This window comes from Pan paniscus, chromosome 4 (assembly GCF_029289425.2).
Source record: "Pan paniscus chromosome 4, NHGRI_mPanPan1-v2.0_pri, whole genome shotgun sequence".
Classification (NCBI taxonomy): Eukaryota; Metazoa; Chordata; class Mammalia; order Primates; family Hominidae; genus Pan; species Pan paniscus.
Window position 1 is genome coordinate 8,030,523 of NC_073253.2, and position 13,029 is coordinate 8,043,551.

General features: G+C 43.3%; 1 protein-coding gene across 3 annotated transcripts in view; it reads left to right on the plus strand.

The window, feature by feature from the left end:
* ADCY2 (adenylate cyclase 2) overlaps positions 1–13,029 on the plus strand; it is a 435,519-nt gene that overhangs the window by 383,251 nt on the left and 39,239 nt on the right. For all 3 annotated transcript variants that reach the window (XM_034959722.3, XM_034959723.3, XM_034959724.3), the window contains one exon: positions 8,719–8,803. In XM_034959722.3, the coding sequence (XP_034815613.1) occupies positions 8,719–8,803 (85 nt within the window). The remainder of the gene's footprint in view (positions 1–8,718; positions 8,804–13,029) is intronic.

Below are 13,029 nucleotides of genomic sequence, written 5' to 3' on the forward strand. Positions count from 1 at the left end.
GGGATTACAGGCATAAGCCACCGCACCCAGACTTAGTTATTTTTAAATGTACAATTAAGTTATTATTGATTATAGTTGCCTTGTGCTATGAAATAGTAGGTCTTACTCATTATTTTTTCCTACTTCCTAATTTTCATCAGAAGTTCCAGCACTTCTTGAACTGATCCCTGAACGGGCTGCACGATATTATCAGAAGCATCTTCAATGGAAAGATGAGTCTTAACTGATGCGATAGCAGAAAAGCATAATACCTCAAAATCAATGAATATTCTATGATGTCCACTTAAAACTAACCCCACATGGGAGACCCTTAAGAGTGGGAATTTAGAAACCCCCCAATTTCTCCAGCCTCATTGCCTGTTTTACGTAACCCTGTGACTCATGCCAGAGGTAAAACCAATCAATGTCAATGTTTTCTTTCTCTGAGAAAAGCTCTGAGATCCAAGAGCTTTTCCCCATCAAATAATTGAAATCAGTTTTCTCATTCTTTGCCTTGCTTATCGATGCTGACACACACTTCCCAATATGAAAGTGAGATCCTTAAAAAAAAAAAAAAAAAAAAAAAAGCTGTGTAGCATGATGCCTTGAGAGTGAACATCACTTAATCCAAAGCCAGAGGTGCCCCTGAGGGTGGGAGCTGGCTCACAGGACGGCCAGGCAGCACTGCCTTTTCTGATTGAGCCCCTCTGTGCCACTGAAGTCACGGCATTTTGTCCCATCCCTTTGGTGACCTGTCTCTGGGCGCCACATTCTTGCCTCATTCTTACTCCTTGCCTTCTCTCTTCTGTTCTGGTCTTCTTTCTGGGACCCTTCCTTGGCTGTAGCAGGTCAGTGTCCTTCCTGTCCACCCAGACCCCTAGACCTGCTCCTGATTGACCTTGAGTGCTCTGACGACACTGTGATGGTTAATGTTAGATGTCAACATGATTGGATTGAAGGATGTCTAGGTAGCTGGTAAAGTATTGTTTCTGGGTGTGTCTGCGTGGGTGTTGCCGGAGAAGACTGACATTTGAGTCGGTGGACTGGGAGAGGAAGGCCCACCCTCAGTGTGATGGGCACCACCCAATCAGCTGCCAGCACAACCAGAACAAAGCAGGTGAAAGAAGACAGGATAAGCTGGCTTGCTGGCTCTTATGGTTTTCATCTTTCTCCTGTGCTGGATGCTTCGTGCCCTTGAACATCAAACTCCAGGTTCTTTGGCCTTTGGACTCCGGGACTTGTACAGCAGTATCTCCAGGGTTCTTAGTACAGAAGGCTGCACTGTTGCTTTTCCTGGTTTTGAGGCTTTGGGACTTGGACTGAGCCACTCCCAGCATCTCTCTTTCCCTGCTTTGCAGACGGCCTGTCATGGGGCTTCACCTTGTGATCTGGTGAGCCAATTCTCGGTAATAAACTCCCTTCTATATATATATGTACATCCTATTAGTTCTAGCCCTCTGGAAAACCCCAACTAATACATAGACCTCCCTCAAGCTTCTGGCTTTCACCCCTCGGTGTGCCTGAGGACCAAGCAGCTCCTCTGTCCTGTTTCACCCCGGAAAGGTGGAAGGTACCCATCCTGGATGAAGGGGACATGGCCTCTGTTGCCTGTTAACCCCTTTTCTGTGATATACACATATGGGCTGAGGACTTTAACACACTCTTCTGAATCATGCAGAAGAGAAGATCTGAACTAAATACCATGGCTTATGAACAGTGCCTGCAACTGTGCCTGGCATCTAGTACTCAAAAAACATCTGTTGAATGAATGAACAAAAGCATGTCATGCTCTCGAACAATGGGAAGAGCCTGACACCAGCTTCCTGAAATCTCTTCGCCTCACCTGCTTCCCTGAAGATAGAGCCTATCTCCAGATCACTGAGGATGTGTCTTTTAGTATCCACATCAGGTTCTGTTTATATCTTTATATTTCAAAGGAAAGTTCAGGGAAGGCATCTCTGTTTAAAGGCAGTGCCGGCCATCTTCCTCTGTACTTTGTCCTGCATGTGACTTCGTCGTGGCTCCTATGGCAAGGCCTTTTCAGAACCAACTTTGCATCGCTCATGGGCAAGCCAACAAGATGTTACAAACCAATGGAGCTGGCAGAGGAAAAAGGAGAAGTATGCACTAGAAAAACTTCGTATCGATGAATAGTTAAGAAAATGGTATTTAAGACATTCTTACACATTCAAGAGTATGAAAAGTAGACTTTTCAGGAGGAAAAAAAGACCACTCAGAGAGAGTGTGCCATTGAAAATCCATTAGGAAGGAGGTCAGGAGTGTCCCAGTATTTAACGTGACCTGCTGGGACGTGATTCGGATAAGTCGCCTCCTGCTGAAGGCAGCTTGGCAGTTTCTCAGATGTTTCCTATTCTTTGGTGTTCACAGCAGTCCTCCATATTGTCTGTGAATTGATCAATAATGGTTGTGGTTCCTATCTATGACCCTGTCTCCCAAATCCCTTAGCCAGAGCTGTTGAGACACCAACTGCTTTTCAAGGTGATGGTGATGTTAATAACAACTGATGTTGCTGGAAGCTGTTTTTGTCTCAAAGACACTTATCCTTCCCATGACAAAGGCTTGCTACTGTGTCTGCAAGAAGTTGTCAGATTTTTCCTGAGTTTTTTTTCTTACACAACTGAAAAGTCTCAAGGGATGGGTGTTATTTCACTTGGACCAAGCCATTATGTTAACTCACCTGGAGGCTAGAAATCTACCTTTAATTCTAGAGACACATGGGACATGGAGAGCTTGAGCAGAGCAGCTAACTAACAAGGATCCCTAAAGACCAATTAGTTCTGTGCTGGAACTTTAGCCCAGTAAAATAAGTACTTTCTGGAAAGCACATAAATACGGTGTTTAAGCAGCAGTGATAAACAGTGCTTAGCCTCATCCAGAAGCTGTAGATTGCAACTGGCTGAAATGTCTGCAAAAGTTTACCTTCCCAGCCTTAGCAACAGCCTCCTATCAGGAAGAGCATTGGAGATGCTTGGACTTGCACCTGTCACTGAGATGCATGAACTAAGCACCTTCCTTGTGGTATTTTTCTGCTTTCCCTGATTTTCCCATGTCTCATGGAAATCCCAATGGCTGGAATTTAGGATATTGCGTTGTATTTTGACAATGTCCTAACGAGGGATTGATTGATGATGAACTGAAGGAAAGTCTTGAGGAAAAACAAGAAAACCTATCCCACACAGGAAAGGTCAGGAAGAGCTGCAGGCCTCACCCTGGGGCAGATGGTCTGTGGATATTCCCAAGAACCTGAAATTGTTTTCATGTCTTTTCTTTAAATGAAGAATATATTTCAAATTTGCATTCCAAGCCATAATATAGTCAAGTTAATAATGAAAATATTTTCGATTCCTTTCAGATTTACCGTCTCAGCTTTCCCCACTCTGCCTGTTTCCTGCACCCTATGCCATTTCAGAAAGTGAGGAGCACAGCATGCTTTTCTGTGCCCGATACCCACTATCAGGGCAGCAGGGAGGGAAGCAATCCCAGCTGCCTAACTTTAACAACAAAGCAAGTCATCCTAGGGCTATGCAGGGCCTAACAAGCTTCTTTTCCTTCTATAAAGAGCAACCGTTAGTGAACTACTTCTCTATCTGACCTAAAACAGAAAATGTCCTGTGGTTTGGACTCATCTGCAGGAAGAAACTCGATATTTAGGCTCTTTTGTTTTGTTCTGTTTGGTTTTAGAGTAGGGGGAGGGTTTCACAGGGTCTGTGGCATAGACTCCATAGAATGTGCAATGCTTCTAATCATCGGTTCTTCCATGTGATGCTAAAGCCATGCCCAGCCCGACCACATCAGATCGCTCTGAGGTAGCAGTGGCTTCCCACTTAAAATCACTCTTCTTCACAAAAGGAAACCACAACTGCCTTAATCAGGTCACATGATTGTCTCCACAGCAAAGGGCCAGCACTCCCCGTCCAACCCCCCCGCCCCACACACACACTTTTGTCATCTTTTCTGACCTGCCACTGCCTCCGGAGCTCTTTTCTAAGCAGGAGCCTATTCCTTAATTTGTGCTTCTGCTGCAGCACTGGCATGTCTGGCTTGGCATTTATGAACACAACTCTGAAAAAGCGGGAGCCTTTGAGCCATCTGTCCCTGGAGGATGTTGGGCCATCTTTGCTGCAAGTTCACATGGCATTCTGATGCATCTGTGTCCAAGCCAGAGAGGAGAGAATGCCCAGAAACCCCTTAGAGAAGATGAGCCATTTCCAAGCCAACACAGTCATTTGTCCACTCATTTATTCATTTTCACAACACACTTCTATTGAATGCCCTTGATACGGAGCGTGGGAACCCTGGCTAAGCTGTTGATCCCATACTTTACCAGCCAGCCACGGGCCAGGAGGAAGGTACTGCCTCAGTGGCTCAAGTTTGGGAGAAGAGTCCAAAGAGGAAATCCACAGGATCTGCAACAAGCACAGCAGGAGAGGGCACCATGAAAGTAGACCGAGTGTGTCTTAGCAATTCCCTGCTGCTTCTCAAGTCAGAGTTAGATGAAGATTTTCTGACAAGGCATGGGACTGATTTATTTTGCCTTATGCATCTTAACCTCAGATTAGTTTTCTGGGGTGTTTTATCTTGTTTTACGCAGGACAATGTTGTCTTCTGGCTCCGTGATTGAGGTCCCAATCCCTTGCTGAGTGAGGCTCAGTGAGCAGACTCGTCCTTGTGGCATTATCAATTTGGACAAGACGTTTGCTTTCTGCATCGTTTGATACTGACGATTCCTGAGGATTTGGGGGTCACTTGTGGACAAAGCCAGGCATTTTCTAACGTAATGGTGTAACCAGAGGCAGGAAAGAAAGATAAAAGATAGATTAGCTGAAGACCATGAGGATATTGTGTGGGTAAAGGGGAAGGAAGTCACTGTCTCCTTGTTAGCCTGGTCTTTATAAGTTGTGGCCCTCAGTGATCAGTGAACCGATTTTTTTATTTATCCCAATTAGTGACCTGAGAAGATATGATTTTACCTCAGCTAACCACTGTTAACAGCACAAGAGAAATTAGACTCCTTTGGGTACTTTTCTTTTTAAAAATATTCACCCACAGAAATGTAAAGTTTTTGAAGGTGGGATAATGTTTGTGTCTATGTGCCTGGACTGCTTTCCCTCCTGAGAATCATGAAAATGTCCTGTTTTACTCCATCTGAAGTGTTTGCCTTCAGGTTAGAGGCTGGTTCACTAAGCAATTCCTCCATCTCCCTCACCAGTACATTGGGGTGTGGTGTTCTTTTGGACTCCTGAAACTTGATGAGCAAAATGATTACTCCATTAACAACCTCAGGCGGAGGGCCAATGGCAGACGCCTGTGTGGCACGTGAGCATCTGAGTCCCCAGTGTCTGATTTTTAGAAATGAAAGGAAGTGTGTTCCATCACATTTTGGCTACCATTGTTGTTGTGTTGGAAATCATGTAGTTAGAAACTTTCTCAGTTATATTAGCTGTATCTTCTCTACTTCATAACTCAATGACGGCGCCACCCTAACACATGAGAGTCCAAAGTAGATTTCATCCTTAAAACAAAAAGGAGAGAGAGAGAAAGAGAGAGGGAAAGAGAGAGGGAGGAGAGAGAGCTCATACCCAACTAGCTGTGCAGCTCATATTTCTCTAAACAGCTGACCTGATTGGTGGGCTGAATTGTGTCCCCCAAAATAATATATAAAGCTTCGGTCCCCAGTGTCTCAGAATGTGACCTTACTTGGAAATAGAATCTTTGCAAGTGGAATTAGTTAAGATGAGGTCATGCTGAAGGAGGGTGGCCCCTAATCCAGTATAAGTGATGCCCTCCTAAGAAGATGGCCAGGTGAAGAGACAGACACACAGGAATGCCACGTGATGATGAAGGCAGGGATTGGAGTCATGTGGTGGCAAGCTAAGAAAAGCCAATGATGGCCAGCAAACCACCTGAAGTGAGACCAAGGCAAGGAAGCATTCCCTAAGGGTTTCAGAAGGACATGGCCCTGAGAACATCCTACTGTCAGACTTCTAGCCCCCACCACACTGAGATGATATATTTGTGTTATTTTAAGTCACCTAGTTTATGCTACCTCGTTATAGCAACTCTAGGAAACTAATTCAGAGATCAACACAACTGACTACTCTGCCAGAAAGATGTCCTGGGATTTTAATATACCTCTCCCTGTCTCCCACCATGCTCCATGCCCCTTCTTCTCCCCACCTTTCCCATGGACACACAAAGAGTGAGGTGATCTAGGAACTGATCTACGGTGGAGAAATGTCACTGAAACCATAGGGGCCCTAACAGCATCTATCCACAAGTGGCCCACACAAGAGAGAAGTCCTTCAGTAGGAGTTGGCAGTTCTCTTTTGCTAACGGAATGAAAGAAGTCTTCAGAAATCCAAGTGAAATCCAGAAAAGCCAGATGGAATCCCTAGTAGTTGTCAGAGAACTTCAGAAGAGAAAAAGGCAGCCGTGTTTTGGTATGCCAGTTGGCTCTGTGGGCTGCTGGTGCCTCATGATTCCTGAGATCCATTTAGGTCTGCACTTTCAAATCCACTCTCCAGTCCTGCAGGGAGAGCCTCTGCTGGTCTAGCTTCCTCCAAGCTCCCCCTCCACCCACCGCTATTCCTCAGGAAGACTCAAGGTCTGGGAGATGGGTGAGCAGGGTATTTCTACCCCCATAAACCAAGATTCAAATGCATTAATGTGAGGACTCCCCAGACAGGATTTCTCCCAATAGGTTGCTTGTGTGAATTTTCTGTCTGATTAACTGAAAACCCAGCCAGGTCTTGAATTGTCTAAGAGGATCCTACCTACGTCTCTGTCAGTGAGAGGGACCTAAGCTGGCTCTGTATGTTTGGGGCATCTGGTCCTTTAGTTAGAAATGCAAAGGGGACTTGCGTTCTGATTTGTTGCACTAATGAAGCTCCTATAAATCCTGGCCTGAGATTTACTCTTAGTTTAGGAATTATGAGGGTGGTGGGTAGAAGTAGGGGATGTCATAAATGCTTTTTCTGGCCACTTGGAATTGTAAAGTAATGTGATGTTCACAAAGCAGCATGCAAATTAAAAACTCAGCCTACACTAGCTTCTTAGGATGTTAGCTGTGTGGTACCACTTTCACTATTCAATATAGCATGAGTATGGTCAATATAGGGTAAAAAGAGTTTAAAATTCATGAAAGTCAGAGTCAGAATTGGTTTTAAACATCTGCACCCATCGGTCACTTCAGCTGTGCTGTTGGACACCGCAGTCATAGGCTCAGAGAGGAGCAACTTCATCTTATAAAATCAAAGCCAGTGAAACAGGAAGGCAGCACTGCTCCCCAGCTTCATTCTCAGAGAGAAATGGTGACCTCCTTAAGTTTCACGAGCTCAGATTCCTCCAGCTGCTGCAGGTTTGGTGGGGAGGAAAGAACTCCTAATGCAAGCACAACCTTACTGGAGAGTTCTCTGTGGCTCTAAGCCCATAAGCCACTGGGACCAGGCAATTCTGTTTCCTCATTCCTGCAGGAATCCGCCTTTTCTTTGCACCTGAGTCTTTCTTTCTGTTAATAATATTCTCCAGTCTGTGTTTCCTTATCTTTTTCTCTAGTTTCTTAGCCTCACCCCACTCCCCTTCCTTATCATTCTGTAATTAATGTTAAAAATCACAAGTACCATTTGGAAAGAGTTTCCTATGTGTCAGGCTCTGTGCCAGGGATATAAGTATTTAATGTAGTGGCTAAAACAGCCTGCAGGGTAAGGGTTGGTACCCACCTTTGACTGATGGGGAAAGTGACGTTTGAAGGGGTTTATGCAAGGTCCTATAGCTCAGGATTCAAACCCAGGCTCTCTTGCTTTAAAGCCCACCTGGGCTTTTAATACTACACCAAAGCCTCTTGTTATCTTGTTTGTCCTCGAACCCCCCCAAGAGAAGCTGGAAAAATAAAAAAAGCAAGGACGACACACAAGCAGAAAGTGATGACCTGCTGTTTGTAGTTGATCAAATGCCATCGATGCTGCTTATGTGACGTGGTGTCCATGCATCATCCATTTTTATTTTTCGGGTCTTAGTTACAGTCCTATGTGGGAAATGTTCGCATGTCAGCATTTGAAGGATGTGTGGGTGCTCACTGCCTGGAATGTGATAGTGAGGATTGGGGGAGCCCACCCAGTGCAGTGACATCTTGGCAGGGATGAATAACTGATGTCATTTATTATAAACTTGAACCTGAGGTCACTCAGGCAGTGTACCCAAAATTTTCATCTCTGTTATGCCTTTGTGATACAAAATCATATGAAAGAGTGAATAAGATTGGATGGCTGCTTGAAAGTTATATGAAACTGTGTAATTCAGCTTGCAGAAATTAAGTTCCCTGCTTCATGTTTATACCTCACGTGATTACTCATTTCAAGCATACTGTCTCTTTCCGAGAGTAATGATGAAAACATTGAAGAAACCATCGATCCAATTACCCATATTGATCCCAGAAGTATAAAGAAAATGTTAATATTCTTGTATGTTTTCTTTTCATATTTGGTATAGCTTGATATAAAGTAGGAAGTCTGTATGATTTTACTGTGCTCTCAAAATAGGGATTTTTGTTTTGTTTTAATGCAAGCTGGGTTTGGAAGGAGATTTGAAACTTGTGTTTGGCTGGTATATGATGTAGCCAGGCACTAGAGAATCTGATATTTGTTGATATTCAAATTCTAAGTTCTGTATGCATGTTGTTTTGTTGCATTGTTGTCTGTTTGTCTGTCTGTTTTTTAATAGACCAGGCATTTGGAAAGACCTGAAGACCATGGGCTCTGTGTCTCTCTCTATATTCTTCATCACACTGCTTGTTCTGGGTAGACAGGTAAGAAGTCTGTTTGTATATATGTATGTATACCTTCTCTAAAGTGCTGTATTAATAGTGCTTTGCTGTGCATTGTAGTTAACCTTCTTGGAAACAAACGTCTAAGAATTAGAATCATCTTATCACTGAAGATAAAACTAGTTAGTACAGGGTGTGGATGCTTCGATATAGACAAAAGGAAAAATATCTTTCTTTTTTTCCACAAAAGGCAAATGTTATGAATGGCCAAAATTTTAATCAGTTAATTTCCTGTTAAATCTCAAAACAAATTTTGTAGGTTTTGTAAGCCTACAAAAGTGTTCCTTCAATAACTGACACTATTTGAAAAAAAAAAAAAACATCTCCCCTTGACTAGGGCTTTCATTTGCATTTCAGAATATGTAGCACACTTGTTTGAACTGGGCCTGAATACCTTTGATGTCATTTGCAATCATTCATAGAAATATGATCCCCTGTTAAAAAGTTTTATTTTGCAATGCAAATGAAACTGTTCTTCCTTCTTTGGTCCCTCCAACCCTTCTGGTCTCCCACAGAGGCTGTGGGTGCAAGATTTTTAAAGACAATTATTCTTCCTCTGCCTTCAACAAAGACAGTTGCCCAAAGACTACAAGACTCATCTGAAGCCAAGCACCTCTGCCTCGTCCACAGTCTGTTTTAAGTTCTATGAAGGGTGGTGTGAAACAAACAAAAAGCAGTGATTTATGTATTTGGAAAGAATCCATGAAGAAGCAATGCCAATTCAATTAAATCTGCCCAATATCTAAGAGGTACACTATATACTTATGAGTTTGGGTCTGGCTTCCAGTTGGCTTTCAGTTCTCCCCACCCAAAAGCTGTTAGTAATTGCATAGACAGTTGGACCAAGTCTGGATCTGGCTGTCAGGCCAGCAGTCTGGGACAACTGTCCTCCTCTAGCTTCCCAAGCAATGTGAGCTGCATCCTCCGTAGGAGCTCATGGTGCAGCCCTCATCCATCTCCCTAGCACCGAGCTGTCCTGTCCTGCTGCAAAGCTGTCTGAGGTCCCTTCTTCCCACCCCACCACCCCTCTTGCATTTTCTCTGTTCTGCATTCTTTGGCTTGCAGTTTTGACAACCTGCACCATATCCAGTTCTTTTTCCCTGGTTTCTCCTGCAACCCATTTTTCTTTTCTCACGACTGGCCATCTTTCTGCTCTCACTCATATGGCAGGCATGCTCTCCCTTGAGTACCTTATAATTTAGATGTGAGAGAATTGCGCTTCCTTGAATAATATCACCTAGATGATCATTTCTCAGAAAACAATGCAGCCATCCCCTCTGTGGGATCACCTGTTTCTCCATTTCATACTGGGGATGCTTTTTCCTGCTAGAATCATCTCTCAGATTCCTTCACAGCAGCAAATTTTAAGAACCTCGTATCAAATTAAATTCTCCCAACTTTGTTATTGGTCATTGAGATGATACACATTCAGTACCACTGCATAATTATGGTTGAGTCCAATGGCTGACAGTTGATCCATCACCCTCTAATTAAGATAAATAATCAAAAGTGTTCAATATTATGACTGAGCACCAATTTTACACAATTGGGTTGATACCAGTCTCATAGGGAGTCATTCTATTTTTGTCTTTAGTGTAGCATAAAATAATATTTACATCTAGAGGCCTAGAAAAATTATTACTCCCTCTAAAGGATTTACCATTCTTCATAACCATTCTTTAACACCAGCTATAAATCACCGAATCTATATAAGACACCATGGGAAATACCAAGGTGAGCCAGGAGGCTGACCTGCAATCCAAAATCATTGAGTGAATGATTTACTAAGGCCCCAAGTCTTCTGGGTAAGAACTTTGAAGTCTGCGATCCAGTGCTTTAGTACTCCCTTCCCCGAAAGGAGGGGAGGTATATCACAAAACACTCCATATTGGAAATAAGATTTTTCAAGTGCCATAAGTAAAGCATTCATGGCCTCAGTTACTGTATTTCCTGATTGGTTTATTAAATGATAGTATATGCATTTTGCAACTTATTTTCATTGTTATTTTTCCTGCTCCATGACCATCTTTTTTGAAATGATGGAGATATGTTTGCTTTCTGAGCAAATCAGTATACTAAATATTGCTTTAGGTATCTAAGTAGCCTTGACGAAAACATAACACATCTCTTGTGCAACAGGTACAGTACTACTTGCTGTACTAAAGTCTAGTTTATGACAGATGTGTTAGCCAACTCAGGAGTCTTTTTTGAAAAAGAAAGAAGCTTAGTGTCTCACCAGAGCTTAAACAGCAGCACATTGAGGTGGGATACATTTATACTATAAAACCAGGGGACAGTCTACATGACCTCAAAATGAAGCTGTTGTTTTGTAGGAGAGCTTAGAACCCAAGAATCTACAGGGTCACCAACTGCCCTGTACTCCAGCCCAGTAACTGGTTCTTCTGTCTATGTGGAAAGATGTGAAGCCCTCCAGTTCCTCAGGTTGTTTTCAGAATCAGAAAATCCCAGAACTGCGCTTGAGGCTGTGCTAGATGAGAGCCCCGGCAGGGAGGGTCATGGGGTCCCAGGCATGTCCTGGAGGATTCTCCTGGGCTCTTCCTTCTGTCTCACTCATTGTTGATAGAGCCAGTGAAAAGCAAATTCGGTGTCTCTTCATGGGATCTGGGCCCCTGAAAACCTGTAGAGTAGCCCCAGGCAGAATCCGAGAGGTGGGTGACAATCCGAGGGATGGGAGGCTCTCGAAGCTGAGGAAGCCTGCTTGTCTCTCCCTGTTCCTCCCCTGCACACAGAATCCTGTCTCCTCCGCAGCACTGCCCTCCCTGAGTCACCCAGGCAGGGGCTTCATCTTGGCCTCTGCTAGACGCCTGCACATGGCCTCCCGCCATGTCTCTGAGTCAAATCCCCCCTCCTTTCTCTTGTAAGGACACCCGTCTTGAGGTTTAGGGCCAACCCTAGATCCAGGATGATATTATCCTGAGATCTTTAACTGAATCACATTCACAAAGAGATTATTTCCAAATCAGGTCACATTTGCAAATAACAAGGGTTAGGACTTGGAACTATCTTTTGGAGGATTATTATTCAATGCATTCCATTTGATTGGGGATTTTTTTAAGTCTTTTTTGAGGGGGCCTTTCATACGAGCTGCTAATGTGCCAGCTACTTACATATAAGACAGAGGATTCTAAACAGATTGCATTGCTTGGGAAGGTGATAGATGATTGATAGATGGATAGATAAATAGAAAGGTAGATAGGTTGATAGATAGGTAGGTAGATAGATAGATTTGGCAAAATGTCATTTCGGTTCAGTACAGCTGAACCGAAATACTCTGAGTATTCCAAAATACTCTGATTTTTTTTAGTAGGAGACTTACAAACTGCTTACCTGTTATGCAATAACAATGGCTCTGAAAACCTGAGCAACATCCTAGCATGGCGCACGGAAACCTTTCATGCTCACTTGGGTTGGACTTGCTGCCTTAACTGCTCCCTTGGAGGTGGTTTCATCTCATGCTTCACTTTTGTCTAATTTGAAGTGCGCACCTTTGTCTTCTCAATGCCCCCACCGCTTGTTGCATCTATCGTTTTAGTTTGAAGCCAGACACACCACTGATTTATTTTTTTTAAATCCATTCTTCAAGTTAGAAGGCTTTTCTAGTCAATGTAGAGCATAATTTCTATCAGTCCATGGTGTGGAAAATCTGGCATGAATGTGAAACTTTAAATATAAACAAACTTTTATTTTTGGGGTTTTGTTTTTGGTTTTTGAGACAGAGTCTCGTTCTGTTTCCCAGACTGGAGTGCAGTGGCTCAATCTCGGCTCCCTGCAACCTCCACCTCCTGGGTTCAAGTGATTCTCCTGCCTCAGCCTCTTGAGTAACTGGGATTACAGGCGCGCACAACCAGGCCCGGCTAATTTTTGTATTTTTAGTAGAGACGGGATTTTGCCAGGTGGACCAGGCTGGTCTCAAACTCCTGACCTCAAGTGACCCACCCACCTTGGCCTCCCAAAGTGTTGGGATTACAGGCATGAGCCACCATGTCTGGCTAAATATAAACAAACTTTTAAAATATATTTTTTGCAGTTTTTTGAAAATGCCTTACTATATGAGATAAACATAAATGCCACACCAGAGGAGGAGAAGTTTTCCTAATGTATGACAGATAATTTGAATCAAACATAACTAATGAATGATCATCATTCTTTCAAATTTCAAAGTGTGGATTTTAAATTTTTTTAATTCC